At 45.6% G+C, this 26,376-nt stretch overlaps 1 protein-coding gene across 2 annotated transcripts in view; it reads left to right on the forward strand.

The window, feature by feature from the left end:
• The window catches only part of ISM1 (isthmin 1), a 72,915-nt gene that overhangs the window by 28,414 nt on the left and 18,125 nt on the right, over positions 1-26,376 (forward strand). For both annotated transcript variants that reach the window (XM_004754209.2, XM_004754210.3), the window contains exons 2-3: positions 17,285-17,524; positions 25,724-25,988. In XM_004754209.2, coding sequence (XP_004754266.1) covers positions 17,285-17,524; positions 25,724-25,988 — 505 coding nt within the window. The remainder of the gene's footprint in view (positions 1-17,284; positions 17,525-25,723; positions 25,989-26,376) is intronic.

Here is a 26,376-nt window from a genome sequence, read left to right on the forward strand (position 1 = left end):
TTCTTTTGACTGCTGGGGAGGGCGAGCATGTGGGCCTTTTAGTGACTGACTACTCACAACTTGGTTAAAAATGGATTTTGCTCTACCTAAAAACCAGTCTTTCCATCTGCAGACTTGGAGAGTGAAGGTGAGAGTCCGAGCTGAAGCCAACAAATGGCATTTTCACAGAATGAGGTTAAAATTTGCTGGAGGAGAGCAAATCTCTTGTTGCTGCATGAGCCCTTTCTGGTGGGGGCCTGTGGAGGTTGTCTGAAGACAGCGTCCTCTTGGGTTGGATTTATCCATCAGGCTTCTATGTTCCAGAAGGTCTCCCTGGAGGAATATCCTTATTCCTTAATATCCTTAAGTGTGCAGGGTTGCTGGTAAAGGAATGCTCCTCAGGGGTGATTCCCTTTGAAATGGGGCACTTTGGGTTTTCATGGTGACTCCTGAGGATAGGATGGGAACAGATAGATTTGCTTCTCCAACTTCATACCTGAGTCCTTCTGCAATTTCCTGGAAAATCGCAGGTTAGCTGTCGGACAGTTTGGGATTTATCCGAGCTGTTGGGTGTGTTGTGTGACCCTTTTAGGGCAAAGGGGAGCTCTCTGGTTTGAAGAGGGGCCACCCCCAAACCACGGTAATAGGCCCTTGGCATTTGGGGCACCTGAAGGAAATTCTTGGTCTAATTCTTTCCTCTGTCTTCCCTCATCTTTCATATACTGATGGATAATTTCTCTTTGGCCTTCCTGAGGGCCCCTTCATGGGCCTTGTTGAGTCTGCCAGCCCTCTGAGCTGGAAAAGTTGATCTAGTAGCCAGTCAGGGCCCAAGCCTGTCCCTCCCCATGGACCCGTATAGCTTATTCAGAGATAAAGACGCAATGAAGAGGATGTCCGTTAGAAACCCTGTGCTGCCCCATTCGGGACATGTGCTACCTAAGCAAGCAGGACAAGGCTAGAACATACTGATGCTGGGGATATGTGGGAAGCGAGTCAAATCTTCCAGGACACTCTCCACCCTCAAGGTCCTATCTTTTCACCCCTGTATTGGCTTCTAATGTCACCTGACTCAGCAGCAGCTTCTTCACCGACCCAGGAGACCCAGCGACCAGGAGAGTGAGGAGCTCTGCACTGGGTGTCATCCCTGGGGGTTTGGGGGACAAAACCCTGAAGAGTGGGTGACAGCTCAGAGGGTCTCCCCAAGCTGGACTGGGTGCCTTGGGGCTCATTGGCTATTCACCTGATTACATTTCCCCAGGAAAAATACACCAGCCATTTGAGAGGCCTTCATTTCCTGAGAGTCTTTCCTTTGCTAAAGTGACCGTCAGCATAATAGCTCCATAACTACTACTCAGCCACCTGTTCCTCATATTCTCCTGGTGAGAGCCAAGGATCTCAGATGTCAGCCTGCGTCCAAATTACTGGAAGGGCCAGTTAAAACATAAGCTGCTACCCACCCCCCAGCCCACCAGAGGCTGATTCTGCAGGGTGGCGCCTGAGACTCAGCATTTTTCATGTTAATGAGTAATGCTAACCCTGGGACCACACTTTGAGAACAAGTAAGTTAAAGTGATAACTCAGCTTATTATCGGCTTTCCGTGAGCTTGGTGAACACGTTTATACACTTACGTAACCGTACTTATAAATATGTGTATCTGGGGCGCCTGGGTAGATCAGTGGGTTAAGCCTCTGCCATCGTCTCAGGTCATGATCTCAGGGTCCTGGGATCGAGCCCCTCTCTCTCTGCCTGCCTCTCTGCCTACTTGTGATCTCTGTCTGTCAAATAAATAAATAAATAAAATCTTTAAAAAATTAAATATTAAAAAAATAAATATGTATATCTGCAAATCAGTGCATATGTAGACATACTTATGTATCATCTTCTTATTTGACATTGAAGAGAAGCAAGTAGATTCTGAAATTGTCCAGAATCAGAACTGAATGCGGGAGAACAAAATACTTGGGCTCCTACCCCTCTGAAGACTCCTTCAGTCTTCTTTCTGTCCCTGTTTCCCAAGCCCCTCCTGCCCCACGTTGCTTGCTACACTCACTGGGTATTGCATGGTGGCTCTGTCATGCCCAGGTGGCTGTCCCCCTTGGTCCCTCCAGTGCCGTGTCTAGATTCTCTGTTGGGGCAGAGAGTAAAGCCAGGCACTCCTCGTGATGTCACTGGGAGGCATGGGCCTCTGCCGTGTCATGTTGGGCAGAACTCGGGGTCGCCTCGCAAGTGGAGACCAAATCAGGAACTGAGGCAGGGAAAACTTTCCCCACCTCTGCCAGAGCCTCAGTTCATTCCCCCAACATCCCAGGACCATAACATATTCTCAAGGAGGTAGGGTGATTCAGCTATGGGGCCTTGAAATCCATCCTGTTCATTCATCCGTCCATCTAACCCCTCCATCCACTTATTCAGAGGCTCTTTCCAGATTTTTTTGGTAAGACGGCAGTTTTAAAGGAAAAGGCTAACTTTTTGTGATTCTGTCATGGAAAACTGTGTTGGACAAGAGCAATGCCACAGAAGCAGCCAATTGAATAGGAAGAGCCCCAGGCTGGGAGTCTGAAATCCCATACGCTAGGCCCAGGCTAGAAGCCCTTTTACATGCCACCTCCTCCCCAAGGATCCCCAGGATCATGTTCCATCAACACAGGGAGCCAAATCCCCAGACCTGTCTTGTGCCCCACTCTTGCCAGGAAGGTCTGGTGTGATGACTCTCAGGACAGACTGTGTTAAGAGGGGCTTGGGGAGATAAAATGGCTTTAAAATTCAAAAGACTAAAGGACAGACCACTCCCTTGTTTCTGAAGGGTAGGCATCTTTGGAGAGGCTGCAGCCTGGTTCTAGGTTCTAGGTTCTCTCTCCGTGTCCTGATCCGTCTCCTTATGCACCGGGGTGGTTAATGTCCTTCCCCGTGGCTTCAGCCAACAGCAGGCTGCCATCTCCTGTGTCCACCATCCAGCATTAACACCTTCAGCTGGGTTCACAGGTGCGTAAGCCCCAGCTGGACCCTTTATGAGCCAAGTGACTTTGGTGACATTCTCCACTCCATTTTCTCATCCATACAGTTGAGGCAGAAAGCTTGTACCCAGCTGGTGGGGAGCTTTGGGAGGCCCTGAGTTGACTGTTTGGACAAGGCTAGCACAGAGAAGGCATTGCTGAAAAGGCGGCAGAGGAGGAGGAGTGCTTACAACTAGGGAAGATAGGAGCTGAGCCTGAGCAGGAACCATCGAGAGAAAAAGATAGATACCTGTGATACTAGAAAGGTTAATGAGGAAAAGGAGTCACGAAGGGGAGAAAAGACCCGTGTTTACCACAGAGATGCTCCCCATTTCACAGGTGAGAAAACTGAGCCACAGGGAAGTGTTAAGAGGAAGACTTTGCTGGCAAGGCAAAGTCCCTCTTTTTGCAAAAGCTGGATTTTCCTGCACCCTTTATTATTCAGAAAATAGCAATAATACAGAAGCGCTGCATCTTTAAAAAATATCCTTGATCTTGCCAATGGCCATTTCTCCCATGATTCCTTCTCTGTCTTCTTTTCTTTTGGCTTTTTGGTGGTTATGTAAGTTTTGCATCTAAGTCACCTACACACCAGAGGGAGCACAGATCACACATCGGGAGCACATCTCAATCAATTTTCACAAAGTGAACATACTGCGTGACCAACTCCCAGACCAAGAAGTAGAGCATAGCCCATCCCCCCAAAAAGCATGGACTCCCTTCTGGTCACTAGCTGTCCTAACTTCTAACAGCACCAGTCCATTCTGCCTGCATTTTAGCTTTCTATAAGTACAATCGTATGTTTTGTGTATTTGGTATCTGACTTGCTTGCTACCATGTTTGTGAGCTTCATCCATGTTCTTAGGTATGGCTGTACTCGGTTCATTATTCTTGCTTCTGTCGTGTTTCGTTCTGTGACTGTTTTATGCCTGCATTTTCCTTAGACGTTCTACTGTGGATGGCCAGTCATGGGGCCCCTGCCACGTTCAAAGTTCATCCTAAATGTTTAGCAGGCAGGAGGAAGAATACAGTGGCACCAGACACTAATATCCAATGCAACACATGTTTGAGGCTGGGCTCTTGGTGACCTGTTTTGTCTGTTCTTTGCTTCATCTGGCCCCCTTAAGAGCTGCCACAATGTTTGCATAAAGTACCATGCACCATTCCATTCTCTCTCTCTCTCTCTCTCTCTTTTTTTTTTTTTTTTTTTTAGAGAGGAGAGCAAAGGGGGAGGGTCGGAGGGAGAGTGAGAACCTTAAGTTGACTATCCACTGAGTGCGCAACCTGACATGGGAGGCAGATCCCACAACCCTGAAGTGGTGACCTGAGCCAAAACCAAGAGTCAGATGCTTCACCGACTGAGACACCCAGGAGCCCCACGTGCCTTCCATTCTTACTTTATCTCCTCTCTCTCTCTCTCTCTCTCTCTCTATATATATATATATATATACATATAATTTTACATATGAATATATATACATATTTAAATATATACTTTGTTTAGTAGGGGGAGTCCTGGACTTATTTTCCTAGGAAAACTCATACTAGCCCATTCTTTCTCAACTTGTGCAGTGTATGTGTATGTATATATGTGTGTGTGTATTTATATGTATATTTCTTTATAAATATAAATCTTATTTTATAAATATATAAATATATTATATATAAATATAAATATTATGTTTATATTTATATTATACATAAAATATTATTTATATATCAATGTATATATTTATAAATATATTTTTAATTTATAAATATAAATTTTATATGTAATATTTAACATGTTTAGAAATACAAGTTATACATAATATATATTTATAAGTATATATTACATATCTCTTAATGTATAAAATCAGACTGCCCAAGTCAAAGAGCAATGGGCTAGTATGAGTTTTCCTAAGAAAAGGAGTCCAGGACACCCCACCAAACAAAGTGGGGGAGCCGAGTTGAGGATGAAATCAATAGTGTGCTGTAGGTCATCTGTGAGCCAGCCCCCTGGGAACCCCTACCCCTCGTTACCCCTGGACAAGCCTCAGTGGGGGGGGATGGGGACTTCAAGGGGCTGCAGAGCCTCTTAGTCTCCAGAGCACCTTCTGGGGAAGGGGGTTGCAGAATTAGGACAGCAGAACGTCAGTGGGAGGGACAGGGCTGTGGAACCTACTTACCAGCTAGGGACCTTTCTGACTCCCCTTCCTCATCTCTGGAATTCGGGTACTCATGGCTACTTCAAATGGATGTTGTGAAGATTCAGTTTAACATCCAATGCCTGGTACAAGTGATCACCTGGTTTTCCCAGACATGTCCCGTGTGCCCTATATGTTCTCGTCTATCTGTAGACCCAGGTTTGCCCTCCTCCATCCCAATTTAGGCCTCGGGTCCTTGAGCTGCGTGTATTACAGCAACAGGCTCCCTTGCTCTGGGGCAGCGGATGAGGGGAAGAGGAGAGGGAAATGGCCGTATTTAGCAAGCCCCGTCGGCCCCCACACACCCACACACAACGCTCTTCCTCCTACTTTGGATAATGGTGACCTCTCTCTTTCCTCACCTCTTCAGGCCTGAGGCTATAAGATCACCCTGGGTTTACTGGCCCTGGGTACTGCAGTATCATTGGCGGTTTCCAGTGTCTTTGATCAGACATCTGTAAATTGTTCCTATATTAAGCTCTCCCTGGCCACCCAGTATCTCAGTGCCATCCATTTCCTGCCCAGATTCAGACTGATACATCATGGTGTTTATACTGGAGAGGGCAGTAAACCTGGAAGCATGTTCTCTGTTGCAAACCGCCCCCTTCATGACTGTCCCCCGAAAGAAAGCTGAGAACCTTGCTGTCCTCTTTTCCTGAACCTCACCTCCCTGAGTGAATTCTACTGAGAGAATTGTCTTTATCAAGAACAATATTGGGTGTTGCCTTCTTTCTCTAGGGTCAGAGTAGGAAATTTTATGGGTGCAGGGAGGTAATAAAATGGTTGAAATTAGTGTGGGTGCCCATTGGCACGTGAACTTCCACCCCCACCCCATCCCCATCTCCCCACCCCCCTCCACCTCCCAACCCTCCACCCCCACCTCCGCTCTGTCCCTGGCCCTTCCTCAGAGGAGAAATCCCAAGAGAAGTCCTGGTCACAAACCATGCTTCTCCATATTCATTTCAGCTTCCTGCTGCATGGGACCCGTATGGGTCTTTCAGAGATAGTAAAAGAACATAATATGGTGATGTAAAAGGGTCAATACATGGTGAGTTGAAGTGTTTAGTAAGAGTCTGGATCCTTTTACTTCCTCACATTGAAAGCTTCCACTCCTAAGGAATTTTCCACTTCCACTTTGCATTTCCGTGCGTGTGCATAAGCATTTCTTAACTTCCCCAATAGAGTCTAGAGTCCTTGAAGAAATAAGACTGTCTGAATATGGTTTTTATAATGTTAAAAACACGAGTCCAATACAAATATGAAAGGAATACATGTCAAAAATTAATTTAACTAATTAATAAGGGAAGTCAGTTGCTAAGGCCAGGTCAGAGGACTTGAGGAAAACATATTTAAAACATTCCTTAAGAAAATCATAAGGATGTAAATTTGTAAATTAGAAATAAAACTGGTTAATGTCCCATAGGGCAATAAATCAATAAGCTTTCAGCTTTCAGTTATTGTTTCCTTTTTTTTTTTTTGCTAGTCTTATTTATACACAATTGCCATATAACATTGCATAAGTTGAAAGTGCACAACACAATGATTTGATATATGGTTATATTGTGAAATGATCACCACAATAAGTTTGGTTAATATCCGTCACCTCACATAGTTATAGTTTTTTTTCTTATGATGAGAACTTTTTTTTTTTTTTTGAAGATTTCACTTATTTATTTGACAGACAGAGATCACAAGTAGGCAGAGAGGCAGACAGAGAGAGGAAGGGAAGCAGGCTCCCTGCTGAGCAGAGAGCCCAATGTGGGGCTCAATCCCAGGACCTAAGATCACAACCTGAGCCGAAGGCAGTGGTCTAACCCACTCAGCCACCCAGGCACCCCATGATGAGAATTTTTAATGAGTTCTTTCTACCGGGCCAAAAAAAAAAAAAAAACCCCAAACAAACAAACAAAAATACCTATTTGTATTTCTACAGGGTGAAAATGTACAAGTCACCATGTAATATTCAGTCTGGGCCCTAGTCAGTAGTAAATAATAGGTGAAACAAAGCTACCTTGGCCTAGAGAATTAGATCTTCTTGAATGGGCCTGTCATACTGAGCCCTGATAGGAACCAAGAGACCTGCAGACATCCTCTTGCTTTATTTCCAAGCTTTGGATAATTTGTCCTTCACAAGCGATGGGCTACTGAATTGCCTCACCGCCCAAAGAGTACCGGGCACAAAGTAGGTGCCCAGCAAGTGTTCTTGAGCAAATCCACGAAAGGAACAAACACCCCAACCATTTATAGAGAAAGGTTAGCCAAGCTAAGCCGAGGGACCACAATCGCCTGGTCTGCCAGCTCTCCGCCTAGGGATCAAACAGTTTCCCTGGGAGAACAGACCAGCAGCCCAAATAAGAACAATCTGTATGGGCAGGTGGGAACGGGAGCCAGTCCTGATGGCGTGCAGCTTTCTCTGCACCTCAGGCTGCAGTTGGTCTATGATAGCTCTGTAATTGTTTTATAGTGTCAGTAGGGGTTCCCTAATAAATGGACATTTGCTAGTTTCTGGCAGCCCACAGAGCTATACAGGTGCATCATGAAAGTGAGAGGGGAGAACTGTTAAATCTCAGGTCCAAATCTTTGAAAAACTGGCATTAGGCCCGTTAACAAAGCCGCACACGTAATTGACGGAAGCAGTAGGCAGGGGGTTGTTTTCCAACAGATTTCACCAGGCTTGGCTTCAGCAGGTGGAGAAGGTGAAGGTGTTCTAGCAACTGGAGATAGTAGTTACATTTTAGATATTTGAAACCATCAGGTTTTTGTTTCATCTGCCCATGTCAATTTGATGTTTTCAAGCACTTGGTATAACATGTTTGTTTGTTTGTTTGTTTGTTTGTTTTACATTGTTGGAAAATTCTTTTCTCCAGAACTAGTGTCTCTTGAGGGTTCCATTCCAACGATGTCAGAACTGGATAGACGGAGGATTGTGTTTTTTGTTTTTGTTTTGTTTTGTTTTGTTTTGTTTTGTTTTTTTGGAGTTTCCACCCTACCTTACCATGCCCACTTTGTTGAAGAAATAACTGAGGCCCTAAATTATTAGCTTTTGCTGTATAACAAGCCACTCTGAATTCATTAGCCTAAAACTGCAAACAGTGATGCTTTTTCATGAGTCTGTGGGTTGACTCACCTAGGGCTCGGTGGTCTAGGATAGTCTCCATCTGAGTGGCTGGTCATTGGCTGGCTGATTGGGGTGGATTGTCTCCATTCCACATGTATCTCATCATCAGTTTAGCCCAGGCCTCTTCACACGGTGGTTTTGGGATTACAAAGAGTAACAAAAATAGACAAGCCCCAATACACAAGCACTTTTCATTGGCCAAAGTAAATCACGTGGCCACGCACAACAACAGTGTGGGAAGCAGCTACCCAAGGCCTGGATATTAAGAAAGTATTTGCAGACATTTTTGCAAACCACAGGCACAAAGGTACAGTGACCTGCCTAAGCTTACAAAACCAGATAGGGGCAATGCTAGGACACAGAACCAGGCCTCGTACCTCCAGGCCCAGGCTCCTCCCACAATACCATGAACCCTTTTCCAGGATTTTGAGGTAAAGTTCCAATTCCCTTTAAAACCTATTTTGGAGGTACTTGGAGCAGAGATCTATAGTAGGGTTCAGCGAAGGGTCTTGACTTTGGGTGTTAAAAGAAACCCATCTTGCTTAAAATAATAATCTAGGCAAGGGTCCCCAGGGTCACTCCAACCCCAGGCTGGCTTCTTAACATTGGTTCTGTCTCTCAACAGCAGAACACCAGCCTTGACCTGGGCCTTGGAAGCTCCCCGTTCCACGCATCTTCTTGTCCTGGTTGACAACCTCCCACTAAGTCGTCAAGGGACGACTTAGATAGTTGGGCCATTTAGGCACGTTAATAATTTGGTGCCTCTTCAAATTGGGTGCTGGGACATGGGCCCTGGACACTTCCCACTCTGTTTTCTTTGCTACAAATGGAGAAATCACAACTTGAAAACCCCTCAGTAATCCAGACTTATGAAAAATTTGCTCAAAATTTGACACAGAGGGGAAGCTAAGCCCCCAGGTGGCCAAAGGGCCCCCTGGTGGCCACCCTTGGCCTGTTCTCTGCAGCTCTGAGAAGGTTAGCTCTGCCCTCAAATTGCGACAGCTCTCTCAGCAGATAAAACCTCCCGTTATCTTAGCCTTAAGTAGGTTTTGTCTCACACCAAAAGGGACTCTTCAAAGTGGGCCTTCTACACAGTTCCACCATTCCCTCTGAGGAAGGTTCTGGAAAATATAGTTTCTCCATCCCCTACATTCGCAGAGATGTTTTAGATGATGGGTGTAGGTTTCTTTTGGGCAAATTGGCTTCAAATCCTTGAGCTCTACTTCTTACATGTTTTCTTAGACTTGAAAGAATAATTTGTGTTTCACTTCTATTCATTCTTTAGCCTCACAGGACATAAAGGGAATGGGTCCTGGATAGTTCCCACTCTGTTTTCTTGGCCAGCAATGGAGAAAACACAACTTGAAAAATCACAAATAACACACACATTTCCAAGATCAAAGCTGTTTATACAAGTATCGGAGACAAGCCAGTGGGGTGTTGACATCCATTTTACCAGCCAGCCCCAAGAGCCTTCCATTAAGGAAGAAGCACAGGGGTGGGTGGCTGGCCCCATCCCCCGTGGAACCATTGCTCAAATGCAACTAGTTGACCGTTCTTCATGCTTTCTAAAGCCTCGCCTGAAATCATCGGCGGGGTCATTCCCAAGCCCTAAAATAAACATTCTTGCGATACATTCTGCCCCTGTAACGTAAGATTCCTCAGCCATTCGTCAGGCTTTCAACAGAAGGCTCCATTCCCAACCGAGATGCTACACCCCTGCATTCTTGAAACGTGGTGTACCTGTGTCACTCGCTCCCAGGGTCATCTGCAGGCTGCCACAGCCAAGAATGAAGCAGACTGCTGGCCCTTTCCCCTTTGCCAGGAAGTTCCCTTTTCATGCTTGCTGTTAAAGAAAGCCACTGATGTTGTCTCTGCTCCTGCTGCCTGAAGGGGAGCGATGACCATCACACCCGAACAGAGAGAGAGCAGAAAGGTGGTCAGCCTGGTCATCTGCATCTTTACCCGTGGGTCCTGCTGACTTCTTCCCGGCGCTTCACAGAATGACCCTCCATCACCCCCTCCTGCCACCCCTACAATGGTCTGCCCGAGCCCTAAGAGCACGTGCACCCCCCTGAGAAAGCCTACTTCGCTGCCTGAAACTCGTTCTGCTTATTCTGGTTTTCTCTTCCTAGAAGCGCTTGCTCCCCAATCATGTGTAACGATAATCACGGTGCCCTTTTTTTTTCTTTTATCTCCCCAAACAGGGAACTTTTGCTCTTCCCTTTGAAATACCACCAGTGGCATTCTTGAACTTATTTTTAGATGCGTGGAAGCGTTCCAGACAAAAATCGATGCCTAGTGCAGATAAAGCTCTGAGTATGTTTATCGTGGGTAGAAGAAAAACGGAGTGTTTTCATGTGAAAGGAGCATGGCCATGTGCCTGGGTGCAGTATGGCTTCCTTTAATCTGGAAAAAGGAAACAAGCATTGTCGATAATAATATGCAGATGTCCAGCCCCAAATGAGGACATATTGCTAATTAGCTATATTGTTAGTATGTTTTCAGGAGAGAGGCTGCAGCGACATTAATTATAATCTCTGTTGTTTGTTGTTCAAAGTCTATGAGACCAAAAGCATTGCTAATAATATCTTCTTTAATATCTTCAATAGACGATGCCTAGATTGTTTTTTTCTTCAGAATCCCACATAAAAGCCACAGTAGGGGTAATGAGGCCTGTAGCCTGAGCCTAATTAAAATGAAATCTAACTAGGCCCGTAGCCATCATTATCATCAACTGGTACTTATTGGGTGCCCCCTGAGCTTGTGGAATTGGAGGGTGTGGGCTTTGAGATCGCAGATATGCGTGTGCTTTGCCCTCCAGAAATTTGCCATCCCGTCTGCCTCCAAGAAGTCTGCCTGGTTGTGTTAATCTGGGAATGGTTACCACAGCCTTTTAAAGGAGGAAAAAAAAAAAAAAAAAAGCACTAAAACTCTCCTAGCCAGCCACCAATTTGTGCCTCTTCTGGAAGTTCTGGAAATGGTCAGATAAGCCATTTTTCCTCCCACATACCAGCCTTTGGGAGATGTTTGCAGGATAGGGCAGGTGCCTATTTACAGACTGGGACAATAATGCTTAGCAGGCTTTTCCCAAAGATGGACCCATCCCCCATTTCCACTCCTTGATTGCCTCCCCTTGAGCTGAACACCCTCATTTGCTCTGTGTCCCTCTCCCTCTGCCTGTGCCAAATAGCCAGCTGGAAACTCTGAATGTTGTGACCACTTTGACCTTGTTGTGGCTGTGACAAGCCTTGTTCATCACGAGGATGGCCAGAATGAGCGGCTCCTGCCATGCCATGGCCAGAGGCAGTGGTTGGGGGAGTGATGTCCTGGGAAGAAAGGACACAAATGATAAAGCATCTGGGCTTATCATCTTAGAAACTGTCCCCAGTCTACAGATGAGAGACATTTTTTCTTCTCCGTTCATGTTGGTAGAACTTTCCCAGGGGCATTCAGGACCAGCTGCTGAGAGTTGGGAGGAGGGAGCAGATCCCGGCACCACATAGCTTCAGAAGCCTCCAAATGACCCAGAAAATGCCACCAGGGAAGTGGTGGCCTGGCGGAAAATCACAGCACTATAACAGAAAGCTTTCAGACCAAAGGCTAAGGGGTTGAGATCTCTGTGCTGGACCTGACATTTATATTCTTTAATTCCGCAATGTCTTACTGAGACTGTAGAGTGGTCCCTTGGCAGCTTGGATGCCCTTTGGGTCTCTCTGCCAGGCCCCTCCACGCACCGGGGAGTCTGTACCCATTTGCTTTGCCAGGATTGCGGTGTCTGCTAACCCACCTCCCCCTCTGCTCTGTGCTCTGCACCTGCTTCACCCACTTCACTTTTGCTTGCCTCTACAGTCTCGGCTCAAACATCATTTCTTCAGGCAAACTTTTTCTTTAACACCAAGGTTTCAAGTAAGGAGTTTTATAATCTCTACCTCAAATGGTTGTAATAGTTTTTCGTGCTTTCTTTTGTGAGTATCATCCTAAGTTCATGGATTTACATAGATTCTATGTGCATTGTGAATGACAAACTTTGTTTTGACACCCAAATTGTTTAATCTTTGTGCAGTGAGGACCCTTCATGCTGGCTCCTGTGTTCTTTTCAGAGGACACCATTCACCACTAAAGCGTCCCCATCTTCCAGTGCATCAAAGTATCCCAAACTCACGTATACTTACTTCCCTGCCCAAGCTCTGCAGTCAGCCGGCCATTTGTCCAAGGAGCTCTGGTTTCCTTGAGTGAGAGCAAACTCCTTGAAATTTAATGATAGCGTTTTAAACAAATAAAAGGAATGTTACATTATACAGGGAGTAATACATTTGAGAAATATAATACATAGATGCTGAAACAATGAGAAGACTCTGTAAAGGTCTGGGGGTGGGCAGAGATGGCAGAGCTGCATATGTAACCTGACTGCCGCTGTCGAGTCTGCCATGATTGACTCACTAACTGCCCTGCCCTGTGGGTTGTGTTCATTGCCCAGAACAGAGCGCCCAGCTTTGAGTCACTTCACTGAACAGGGCGTTTCCCTTTCCATTGGTAGTCACAGCTCTAATATTAGAGTCACAACAGGGAATATTGCCACTCGTGCTGCAGCGTTGTCAATGGTAACATTAATACTTGGGGTTTCGGTAAAAGAAGTTCTGAGGTCACCCGTCCAGGATTCCTATGACGGCTCTACCATGCCATCCCAGACCCAGGCTCCCCTATCCTTCCGTTCAGTCAGCTTTAGAGACTAGCCTTCAACCTCACGCATGCCAGCAGCCTCGTTTCACTTGAAGCCCTGGTATCTGTACTCCAGGTGAGAGAAAGTAGGAGAGAGAAAGGCCAAAAGGTAAACTGACCACCTCCCACTCAGGGGTCCCATCCAGCATCGTCTACGTGCATCTCATTGGGTGGAACTGCATCACGTGGTCGCTCCCAGCTGCAGTGGATGCTGGGAAATGTAGTTTTAGCCCACTACCTTGCCACCTGAAACAAATACCGAGTAAAAATAATTAAATAAAATAGGGGAATAGAATTGGGTAGGCATTTTTGCATTTTGGGTAGGCATATTTGCAATATCTGCCACAATACTCCCATCTAAGGCAAAATACACGGTTCCCACTTTATTATTTTTTTTTTAAGATTTTATTTATTTATTTGACAGAGAAAGAGAGATCCCAAGTAGGCAGAGAGCCCAGTGCGGGGCTCCATCGTAGGACCCTGAGATCATGACCTGAGCCACCCAGGTGCCCCATCCCATTTTACTATTTTATCATTGTTGCTAACATTTTATTATTACCCCCCCCCCCATTTTAGATAAAAACAGTAGTAAAATAACAGAGGGACGGGAAAGGCTGTACGCACAAGGATGGGGAGTGTTAAGCAGTAGCTCAATCATTCGGCCACTGTAGATGCCTGCCTCAGCTGTTGAGCAGAGTTTGTATGTAAACCATAGAACAGTGTTAGTGCTTCGGCTCCTCTTTTTATTGGTAATCCCAACTCCAGAGAGAACAGTGCGGCCAGAGCTGCAGCACTGATTGATGATCCCCTCAAACACACATGGTGGGTGAAGAAATGCTTTCTCAAGCTAAGCCGACCTCCTCATGTCATGTGAATTGAGACAAAATGAATTGTGCAGCACCTCAGAAAATATGGTGAGGTTTCCTGTCTTCAGCTCCTGGACTTTCCCAAAAGAGTGCCTTCCAGAAGGGGCATTTACTTTTCTGAACAAAACGCAAACTATTGGAAGATCTTCGTTTTGCGACCCACCTTTCCTGAGAATCTTCACTCTGGTAGCATAACTTAAATAGGACACTCGGCGGGTGAACTCGTTGATCTAGATGGAGGGATGGCCATTCAACCAAGACCTGGGGTGGGGGTGGGGTGAGGGGGATTCTCTGCAAGGAAGATGAGCCGTGTGCTCCGAGAGAAAGATTAAGAAAAGGCTTTCTCCTTCATTGTTAGCAGATCCTGTCTGCTGCCTATCACCCAAGATGTAAAATCGAGATTTCAAAATAATGGCTACTCCCAGATCTTGTTATTGGTTGAATAAAGTGGAGTTTCATTTTATATGAGATGTTGTAAGACATCCTTCCCCTATCCTAGGGTGTCCAGTTTCTGGAAATTTGGGGCCATGCCACTGCAGGGAGCCAAGGTTTCCAGTTAAATATGTTTTGATAAAGATGCAAGAGGAATTCAGATATTCAGAGATTGTGATTAGTGTTTCTTTATTACTTCCCATCTTCCAAATGCTTTGTGAACCCAAAGCTTGTTTGGGACATGGGTGGGGGGGATTGGGAAAAGATGGAGAAATGCCACAATTGTGTGCAGAACTCAAGCCAAAACATACTTTAGCCCCAGTCTATTCCCGGCAGAGCAGCTTGTGGCCTGAGCTGACCAGCTGATTGCCCTAACTCTACACTTCTCTCTCTCTCTCTCTCTCTCTCTCTCTCTTTTTTTATGTGTAGAGATAACCCAACTGAGTTGTCTTGACCATCCTGCTGGGACAACATGGGACTCTCCTTATTATCTGCTGTTTTACATGGAGGATTGTTGAGCCACAGAGAGTTTAATGGGTTTTCTTGGTTCATGGCTAAGCCAGGATCACTCCGTGGTGGCCAATCTCCTACTGAGAAATTCCAGAGTCAGACCAAGAAACCAATCAGATTGTCTTTGGTTTTTCAGCCATCTAAACAAAATGCCAAATAACATTTCCTATCTCTTCTCCTAAAATGTGAGTTTTAAGAGTAGAAAGTTTATGTCACCACAGGTAAAGGAAGGAGAACTCCATTTTAACCCAGTTAAGCATTGTGTCCCAGTTACTACAACGAAGTTAGGGTTGGATTTGCAGGAAATCCCTGAAGCAATTGGCAAGCAAGCCTTGGTCCCCTTCCGAGAGTTGCACTCACAAATTTCTCTGCAAGAAGTTCTCCATGAGAATCCAACTATGCTCACTAATGCTGCTGGAGATGTTTTAAAGTTGGGGATCCAGCAAGAAGAAGAAGACAGCAATTGCCTTCAGTTCTCTCCCCTTGGACTATGATAGACAGAACTCTTAGGTTGAGAGAAGATTTAGCATGTTCCTTTCTCTCTCTCTCTCTCCTTCCTCTGCTCTCCTCCCCTCCCCCCTCCCTGTGCTGGGCTCAGTCTCAGCATAATACATTTGGCCCTCGTTGCGTTGAGCAATGCCCAGGGAATGCCAGGGCAACTCCCTTTACGAGGATGTGCCAGGAGACAAAAACCATGGCAGAGAGGTGGCTGGAAAGGTGAACAAAGGCACTGCCCTTGGCCACATTTCTTTAGCAAAAACCAAGGGCAAGCAAAAACACGATGACGAACATTCAGCTTCTCCCCGCCGTGTAACTCTCTAACTGCATGCTTTAAAGAGGAAAGAGCAGACAGGCTATCTTTGTCTTGCACTTGCCAGGAAGGGTGCCCCAGCCTCTTGCTGGAATCGCTGAGGAAGGGTTGGTGTGCAGACTGGTGGTCCCTTGCCCTCTTGGCATCTTCAGCGGAGGTGGTCTCTGCACCAGCACTTTTGTTCCTCAGCATTTCTGTTTAAAGGATATAGGAAAGATCCATGCCTTCAGATTAACTAAGAAGATATTTATCTACTGCATGTGTTTCATTCTCTGGCCGTTCTTGACCTTTGGTACTTGGAGTCAGGAGTGTTTTGATACTAGATGTAACCCTTTGGCTGGGTCAGAGGCACCGCGGTGGGGGCAGGGAGTGCATGTGGAGACAGTGTGCTAGAATATACACTCCGAAACCCCGAAACATGCCCAAGAATAACAAGAGCATTAACCACTGACCCAAACGCTGGTGAAATTCTATCTCTACATCTCCCTTCTCCAGTAAACATGAAAATGCCATCCCTGAAGGGATGGAGGAAAGCTCCAAAGAGAGGTCCAGGGAGAACAAGAGGAGGAGAAGGGCTGGTTTGGGAAAGAAGTCCAGCAACTTCTACACTCTTCAATCACTACAAAATTTTTCCCCGAATGACAACTAAATAGAGACATTTTTTACTAGCTGGGAAAAACAACAGACTTGAACTTTTCAGAATAAAGGCATTAAATTTCAAAATGCCTTCTTGTCACTCTTTCTTTGGCTATCCCCGTCTTTTCCTTCATCACATATTATCTTCCCTCCTTCACTCCATACCGGTCTCAATGGCCTTCTTTCCATCCCACGAAGGGACCAAATTCATCCCCAGCTCAGGACTGTCTTACTTGCTGTTTCTTCTGTGAAAATGTTCCTCCCGAGGTTGCAGCAGGTGTTCAGGTCTTGCCTTTCCAAAGAGGTTTTCCCAGCAACCTGTCTAAGGTCGTCCCTGGCCATTCTCCATCATGTTCTTTCTTCTTACCGGTCACCAATTTCTGATCTGATTTTGTCATATTTATTATTTTGTTCCCTCAATTAGTTGTAAGTATTAAGAGAATAGGGCCCAGGTCTTGTCCGTGGCTCTATCTCCTATGCCTAGAATGTGGTTGACACTTGTTGACCCGATGGATGGATGGATGGATGGATGGATGGATGGTTGGTTGGTTATAGTCAATGATTTGGCTCAAACATTTTATCCAGTTTGGTCAGATCTTTTGTTCCATGACATGCACCACAGAAACAAACTCTGGACATTGAGGCTGTAACTAATGCCAGAGTGATTAATTAATTGAAGCTATGAAAAGGAAATCATCCTCTGATTCCAGTTCTGAATGAATACCCATTCTCCTTCAAAATAGCACTTTTGTGTTGATGTGCTTCAATGTTTAATAAATATCCCATAACACTTTAGCTCTCAGAAAATTCCAGAGCAGCAGGCTGGGAAAAGTTCCCTGATGGTTTGGCTTTTTGAAGATGGAGTAATTAAACCAAGGGAAATGAAGATGAATTGGGAATACCATCCTGGTTTAATTCCAGCCACTAGCATTGTCTTTGCTCTTGAATTTAATGGACTGTTAAGGGAGGGGGTATTCTCAAATCACGTGCCTCCTGTTTATTTGTTCCTTTGCTTGTTTATTTGTTTTAGAATAACCTCCACATGGAAAGTGACTCTGCATCAGAAACGAGCTTTCCTTTCTCCAAAGAAGCAGCCGGGGAACATCTGGACCACCAGGCTGCACACCAGCCCTTCCCCAGACAGCGATTCCGGCAAGAGCCTGGGCACCGTTCACTGCAAAGAGATGGCCCCAGATCCTTTCTCCTTGATCTCCCAAACTTTCCAGATCTTTCCAAAGCTGACATCAATGGGCAAAATCCAAATATCCAGGTAATGCTTGAGAGTTGAAAGAACCTATTTCTTTGTGTCCTGATCTGATGTCAAAGCAACCACTGCCTTACCGCACTTGTATTCTTAGCCCCTTATGATTCTGGTTGACAATCAGATTATCTCTGTAGGACGAGTGTTTTATTGCATCTGTGTGACAGCCTTCATTGGGAGATGCACCATTATTTGATGCACTACTAAAGAAAGAAAACACTGATAATTCAAGTATGACACTGAATGCAATGTAATGCAATGTAATGCAATGATTACAATACATCCTACTCTCAGAGATGTTGATATGCCCACACAAAACAAAATTATATGCCCTGAAATTAACAAAATAGGGTAGCTATAGAGAAGGGCCAATTTAACATGGAAGCTCACTTGGCAAAGTACAGTATGATTTCAGAGGTACTGGGGAAGGCACACTCTCAAATCCCACTTAGCTTGCCCTGGACACCAGCAATTCCTTCAGGAGGTGACAACACTTCATTGCTCTAAAATGTAAAAGTCTGATTCAGAAAGTTGGGTGAGAGGAAGGGACGTGAGAACAGAAGTAGCTGGGGGAGACATGAGTCTGTACCGCTAAGATGGGCTGGAATGACGCTGAAGGAAATAGGTGGTTAGGGAAAAGGGTACCTGGGATTAAAAATAACAGCCCTCCTCTATGCTGAAATAGATATGCTTTACAAAGCAAATGTTGATCTGGTTTGACTCCAAACACCCTCATGAAGGAGATGAAGCCTACATCCTTTTTCCATAATCAGTAATGCAGCAGGTACTTAAGAAGTTCCTATTTGGTTTGCCCAAGGTTACATGGCTAGTAAATGGTGGTTGAAGTTCAAGTCTAGGCTCCTGGTCGTCCTAAGAATACTCACCCTATCAATCCATGTTTCACAGACAAACTCTTGATTTTGAATTTTGCTTGTACTTCCCTCTGTGTCTTCCCAGAGATGGTGCCCATGATAGCCAAGGAAGAGGACTAGTCAACAAGGCAATCTCATCTCTATGGTAGCTCCTGTCCACCTTGAACTTTCTTCTCCATTCTTTGCATTTGGGGAAGGGCAGCATTTTCTCATTCTTCCTCTCTGCTTCAAATTCCAATTAGCTTACAAGGCCAAAAGTTCCTGAACCTGACCTCAGAGCAGTTGATCCTTAATTAAGTTAACTCTCCCTCTCTCAAGACTAACATTCTCTGCATGACACCTTCCAGATCAGATTTCGTTGGTCAGAGTTCTGTTCATCACGCCAGTGTCATAGCGGCTAACAAATGTCACTGAGAATACGTCCCAGTTAGAATGTTGACCAGCCCCTACTGTGTATAAAATACTGTGTTAGGGTTATGAGAAAGTAAGAAATGTATGACCTTCTCCATCCAAGAATGACATAGATATGAAGGTCCCGGCTACCACCCAAGACAGTGCCAAAGGGAACATGGAGACAGAGGAGGGAAAAATGCTCTGTTCCATTGTGAACAGGTATGAATAGACAGGAAGAAATAGAACAGGATACTGGTAAGGGTCTAGATATGAAAAATGTTCCAGAAGTCACTTTTTGACGACCCTTGCGCAGAAATCACTGCATGCACCTGTTAACATTTCCAGAGAGTCTTGCATTGTTCTAATTGATTAAATGGAAAAACAGGCCTTTCACTCCACTGTTCTTTCTCCAGGAAGTGGTTACATGGCTCTCTGCTAAAGAACAAAGGATCCACTTGGGGGAGGTGCGGACTGGCAAAAAAAGGTGCAGACCTCTCCTTACTGTTACTCGACAGTGCTCCCCCTTGGGTCTTTACCTGCAGGAAGTGATTTTTTCCCCCCTTCTTTATAGATTATATGGTTTTGGGACCAGGCCACTTTCACTCCAAGGGAGCTTAGGCCATGTCCAAAGCAATTTTAGGCTTGCTCTGGCTCACATTTTTCCCCCACAGGTGGGAAATGTCACTGTGGGATTTAATGCTGAGTATTGAGCTATTAAAGTAGTAGATTTAAGAATGTAGGGACTCCTGGGTGGTTCAATCATTAAGCGTCTGCCTTCAGCTCAGGTCATGATCCCAGGGTTCTGGGATCGAGTCCCGCATGAGGCTCTCTGCTCTGTGGGGAGCCTGCTTTTCCCTCTCCTTCTCCTTCTGCCTGTTGCTCCCCCTGCTTGTGTTCTCTCTCTCACTGTCAAATAAATAAATACAACCTTTAAAAAAAAAAGGAATTTCTTATGTAAAGTTACAAGAAAATGCCTGGATGCAGGGGAACTGAAGGTTGCAGGGAGTGTCCTCTCATTGGAAAGTTACTAAGTACACGGGGCTCTACCTAAGAACCAAATTTGGAGCAGAATTTCTCAGAATCCCCTGTCTCTCTCCCAGATAATTCTGTGAGCCTAGGAATCCCCAGACCTCACTTGGGCCTTTTTAAAACATAGACCTAAATGTCAGGAAAGAACAGTGGTTGAGATCCTCAGACCTAAGAAACCCAGATTCCTTTTCCAAAAAGGGCAGGGCACCTGTAAAGTCTGGGCCTTCTACAGCCCACACAATGGATCAATCTGTGCATGAGGTCAGTAGAGCACCCAGGGTTCCAGGTCATTTTAAATCATCCTCATCTGTGTGGTTTAGCTGGATGGGAAGCAAAGAATGCTCTGGAACAGTTCCACCTGGCTTCCTGAGAGCAAGGGGCTGCAAGACCACAAAAGTCACTTGGAAAGATGTTCAGAGAAAGAAGGAAGCAGCTGCTCTCCCTGAGAGCCACAGCCTAGGCCAGTGTGTGAGTGTGTGTGAGTGTGCGTACACAAGAACGCATGCTTACATACAAGCGCACACACACACACACACACACACACACAGCACTGGCCGCCACAGCCCCATGCACCAATGCACTTGAGTAAACCAGTTCCCTGGTGGTCCTTTAAAAGATGAGGTGCTTTCTAAAAGGGGGTGATGGGTTCTGTTTTGGCAGCCCTTACCCCTTCCTTACAGCACTGCTCTTTTGTTGAAATGCACTCGTTTGACATAGGGCGGTTCAGCCAAGCAGACAGCTCCAGTGATCCTCCGGGGCCGTGAAAGCATTTTCTCTCCCTGGGGAGCAGAGCGAAGACAGGTGACGGGGCTTCCACTGCCAGGGCCCCTGGCCTTGTCTCCCCCCGTCCCTTGGCAACCTGCCCCTTGCCCCCACCTAGCTGTCCTTCACTGAAGCTGGGGAGCTGAACAGGAATTTAATACCTTCTCTCTGAACACCCCCACCCCATCCCCTCCAGTGTCTGAAAGAGTTTCCCACGCTCTGGGTCTGGGGTCTGCTGTCCCTCCCGCCAAATAACCCATACCTTTCCAACGTGACACTGCCAAGCCCGGGCAAGGGGTCACCTCCCTCTTAGACCTCTTAACTTTGGGGAAGGGAAGTGCTTTAAAAAGCCCAGCTTGGGGGGGTGCTTTTTTAAACCCCCCTTCCCTCTAAGCCAGGCAGGACCCGCTTAGGGCCGTGGAAGCCGAGTGGGGAAAAGACAAGGCACAAGTTAGAAAGACACAGCCTCAAAGTCCTGAACCCAATCTCCGTATTAAATTTGAAACAATAGTAGAAGTCGGATTTCATTAAAAATAAATAAATCAGTCATTCAGAAAAGAAAGGAAATTCTCCCAGGAAAAGTTAGACTCGAACTTGAGACTTGTTGGCTGGGTTTTCCGTCTGCAGCTGATGGTCAGATAACAAAGACAAAAGTCTCTAAAATAAACTCATTATTAGGCTTTCTCCATCAATTCCTTACCACAGTAGCTGTTCACAACCAATTATTTCTTTCCTGGATCGAGATCAGGATTTATTTCAACCAATATACCGATTTCTTCTTTTCCCACTGAGGGAGACTTAAAATAGTCACCTAGAGATCTTTTTTTTCCCCTTGCACAGACTTATTTACATGGCCACCAGCCTCTGGAGGGCCACAAGATACAATCAGATGGCTTGGCCCCAGGCCTACAAATGTATGTGCTTGTACTTTTTATTCCCTTTCTCCTTTCTCTCTAAAATACTTTCAGAATGGCAACTGTGACCAACCAAGAACCAGGGAGTCTTTGTGCCCAAAACATGACCTCACACACAACTCTGGGGACAAGCCTATATGGTGGAGATTCTTACGGGGGTATATTGTCCAGAATATGAACAACAGAGCCCACTGACCTATGCTTGGGATCAAATGTCCTGAGGGCTTGGCCATGATAGACAGCTTCCTGCAAGTTACTGGACCTCTCTATGCCTCAGTTTCCTTGTCTGTAAAATGGGGATGGTAATACTATACATGAGTACCTCTGTCCTACAATACAGCAACAGAAGCGGGGGTTGTGGTGAGGATGAAGTAAGAGCATCCATGTGAAGCCCCTAGCAAGAGGGACAGGTATATGGGAAGCTTCCCCAAACAAGTAGGTGCAGGTTGGTGATGACCATGGATTGAGATGACAGAGGAAACGTGTATAAAATAATGGGGAATCACAAGAACTTGTGTTGGGACAGCTCTGTGTCTTCCTTGCTCTCTTCACCTCAGGAACGTAAATTCTCCACGCCGGTTTCTGTGCTTAAATTTCAAATATAACTTGTGGAGAACAAGCAAGAATGTCTGGGCCAGCACGCTGCGAGTCCCAGAGCACTAACCTCCGTCAGCTGGGTTGCCATAGTTGTTTCTGGGGCATCAGTGAGTCTGAGAGGAGGGGATTATCTTTCTGCAGCAATTGTCAAGGAAGGAAGGGGGAGCGTAATCTTGGCCTTTCGCTGGAGGTTGTTTTCTTGTCCCTGGGTGCTCTGCGCTCCTGAGGAAATCACTTCACCTTAGGGCTCACATTCCTGTCTGGGAAATACTGACCCATGCCTTCCTAGTCACCATAGCTTTCGAGGCTTAGAGGGCCAAGCTAAAAGATTCTAGAAGATTCTCCTGAGCTGAGAAGGTTAAGACTTCTGTTTTCTCTAAGTCATTAGTTGATTAACCGGTAGACTTTTCAGATTAAGTGTAAGGAGTTTGTTTCTAAGAAATGTCTTAACTATCAAGAGAAGGAAGGAAGCTAGTAACACTTCATAGGATCTTATTCTCATTTCCAATTTTGGACAGAATTCCCCCCAATTGGCACCTATTTTGGACTCTCTTTCTCTCTCTCTCTCTCTCTCTCTTTTTTTTTTTTTTTTTTTTTTTTTGGCACTGAGAAGATCCTGCCAGAAGTTGGACTCGGGTCTTTTGAAAGCATTCTTTTGCTTGTGCTATCTTGATTCATGGTATGGAAAAGTCCAGAAGAAATAAATATGCTGAGACACCTTAGTTATGTGTATGAAGGAAGAGAAAAGATGGTAAGGTCTAGCATCTTTATCGGCTTGGAAATCTGCTGTATTCACTCCCACACCTTCAGCTCATCACATCGATTATTGTTTAAGGCATCTTTATCAACCCATTCTTTGATGCTAACGAACATGTAAACAGAATGAGAGCAACAGGACCTATAAAACTAATCCCCGCCTTCCAAGAAGCCACTGATCATGCTCATTAAGTTTCTTTAATTGGATGCCTATAAAACTTCAGGTTCAGGATTAGAGTTCTTCTTTTGATATCAGTATAAGATTTCCACATTATTAATTGTAGGGAATTAAGGTGGATTCTAAGGTTTGTGTGTTTTTTTGTTTTTGGCGGGTTTTGTTTTGTTTTGTGTTTAATTCAATTGGGGCAGTGGCCAGAAATTAAAGGGGGAAAAAAAAAACCTCTGAGCTGTTGAGATTTAGTCATCGATATAGTTTTTGGAGTAAATTAGTATTTTGCTACTCCTTGCCTGGCCAGGCAACAAGTCTATTTTGTTTGGATCCGAGCAACGGTTTTGGAAAAAGAAATCGTATTGACGGTAATAGCTTAAAACATGAAATTGTTTTTATTCCCGGCTTGGAGAAATTGTAGGGCACGTCTTGCTTAGGCAATCCCTTTGACTCCAGTCTGAATACAAATGGAATACCAAAACTGTTGGGCATGTTCCCCTTATCTTCTACCCAGAGACTGATTTCATTACCATAATTGCAGGCTTGCCTGGCTTTGGCAGCGTCTCGCCTCCGAGACCCTTAATAGCCTTACAGATGGTTGCTGCCTCTCAGTTGTTCCATCTGTAGGCAGAGGGAGACCGGACTGCGGAGGAGAAAGATTATGTCTCCAAAGGCTCAGTATTGCCCTGTCACCACCCAGCTGCACACTCCTGCAACACTTGTCCTTCCAGAGCTGTGTGGGGGTCCCAGCCACTCTCCAGCAACCAGCCATTCCAACAAATGGCAGTGAATCAAGACCAATGATTCCTTTTTCTCTTTTTTGAAAGATTACTAAAAGTTCCATGATTATTTATAAATACGCAAGGGATGCTTACAAGAGGGGAGAATTGTGGTGGTGGGGAATAAAGCCAGGGATGCCCTACTAGGCATCCCACACCAGAAAAAAGATTCACGTGACTGGCTGCAGCCCGGGGACTTTCTGGGACGGATGGCAGTATCTTGACCTTGCATATGGACTACACAAGGCCACAGCCCAGGCCCAGCATTGGCCCAGCAACTTCCTTGGAAGGGCAAAGCAAGGAGAATTCCAGTCTCCCTGTTCCTAGCCCACAAGGAAGGGGCTATTGGTCTCAGGGATGGGCACAGCCTGGTGCAACTTGGCAGAGCATCCCAGCAACTCTCTCAGATGTCGGCTTAGGGCAAAACTGGAAACGCATCTGCCCAGTACAGCTTGCGCTGATTACTCAGAGCACGTGTTTCTGATTCATTTGCACACAACTCATCCAGGGGGTGTTGCAAGGGCTATGTGATGGCCAAAGGAACCCACTGAGTCTCGTATTATATTTTTTAAACAAGTTTCTCAGCATTGATTGTCTCTCGGAGCCAAGAAACTGCACTCTTCCAGCCCCGTGACTTCAAAACGAAGCTCTGTAAATCTGAAAGCAAGTTCTAACCTTGGCTTTGGAATTCTCTGTTCTGACCCTGAGGGTCGGTTGAGGAGTGTGCTCATGGGGTCCGGATATGGGATGAGTGAAAGTCACAGCTGTGGACCTTGAGGACCTTGTGCTCACACCTCCACACATGTGGTGGCACCAGCCCCCGTCAGCCCCTGTGGCCTTCATGGCCCTTGCTTGCATGAGGGGATGGTATTTCTGTGGCTTTTTGAGAGGCCGTATGGCAGTTGTTAAGAACATGGGCTCTGGAGCTAGGCATCCACATCTGCCACTTACCAGCTGTGTGACCTTAGGCAGATTGTTCACTTCTCTGTGAAAAGCTAACCTGTTGCTGCCCAGCTACCAAAACTTAACAGCTTGAAGCCATGACCATTGGATTGCTCATGGTTGTGGAGGTTAGGAATTTGAACAGGGCTCCACCAGTAGAGCTGGTCTCTGGTCCACATGGTATTAGCTTTGGTAACCCAGCTGGGCTAAAGCATCCAAGGTGGTCCCAGCTCACATGACTCGGGCCCTGGAGCAGGCCACTTGCCTGAGGTACCTCAGTTCTCCACCAGGTGGCCTCTCTGTTCACCTGGTCTCTATGTTTAAGGCTTCCTTACCCCTAGTGGTGGGAACATTCCCATGGAATGAGAATGGAAGCTGTAAGACCTCATAAGCCTTGTCATGGTGTCACTCCTACCATATTCTATTGCACAAAGTAAGTCACAAGACCGGGCCAGAATGAAAGAGAGAGGAAATCCCTTCTTAATGGGAGAGGTAGCACACACCTGCAAGGATGGGATGAATTACTGGGGCCATCTTTGCAGAGAGTCAACCATAGGGGCCAATTAACAGTACCAACTTTATACATATAATACATATAATAAATTAATATATGTAGACCATTTACAACAGTGCCTAGTACAGACTTAGTGCTCAATAAGTGTTTGGTTTTATTATAATTACTCTTGTGTTACTTCAGGGACACATATAGTACATGTTTACTGCTTGAATTGAAGACTTCCCAGCTACATAATCATTGGTAAATCAGGAACCCCAGTATCCTTCCAGCCTGAGGCCCATGTACATCAGTCCTATTTGGTCATGGGGCCCATTGTGCCATCTCTGGGCTTTTTCCATCCTGTATCACCATGTAGTCTCAGCATTCCTCCATGAGAGACACATCCATCATTTTTCTCTGCTCTCCTATTTCTTCCGAGGGTACCTAGTTTGGAGGATATAGACTCCTCATTGACTCTGGCCTGTTCTGAATTCTTCAGGTCACCATAGAGGTGGTGGACGGTCCTGACTCTGAAGCAGATAAGGATCAGCATCCAGAGAATAAGCCCAGCTGGTCAGTCCCATCCCCCGACTGGAGGGCCTGGTGGCAGAGGTCCTTGTCCTTGACGAGGGCCAACAGCGGGGACCAAGACTATAAGTACGAGAGTACCTCAGATGACAGCAACTTCCTCAACCCCCCCAGGGGGTGGGACCGTCCAGCCCCAGGCCACCGGACTTTTGAAACCAAAGAGCAGCCAGAATATGGTGAGTTTACCACCCAGTGATATAAAATTGGTGGGGAGAATAAATGAGGATGTTGAGATCTAATGGACATGGAGCCAAGCAAAACCCAGTTTACAGTACGTGGTTTTGGGTCTTCTATGAGGCATACCTCATAAAGACTTTGTTCCACAGAAGCCCCAAGAAGGCACCAGCAGCCACATTTTTCTGGAAAGACTATAATTTTTAAATCATATCAATTATCCTAGGAGAGAATTTTTTTTTTTAGTTAGGGATATTTGAGGTTCTGCCTCACACACCCCCCCTGAAGCTTTAGTTTTATTTCTAAAAATGAGGAAATCACCAAATCTACTTCCTGATGTATTTTAGTGTAAAAATTCATACTGAAAATCAATTTAGTCCAAAGATAGGT

This window comes from Mustela putorius, unplaced genomic scaffold, assembly GCF_011764305.1.
Source record: "Mustela putorius furo isolate JIRA1106 unplaced genomic scaffold, ASM1176430v1.1 tig00000253_pilon_pilon_pilon, whole genome shotgun sequence".
Taxonomy (NCBI): domain Eukaryota; kingdom Metazoa; phylum Chordata; class Mammalia; order Carnivora; family Mustelidae; genus Mustela; species Mustela putorius.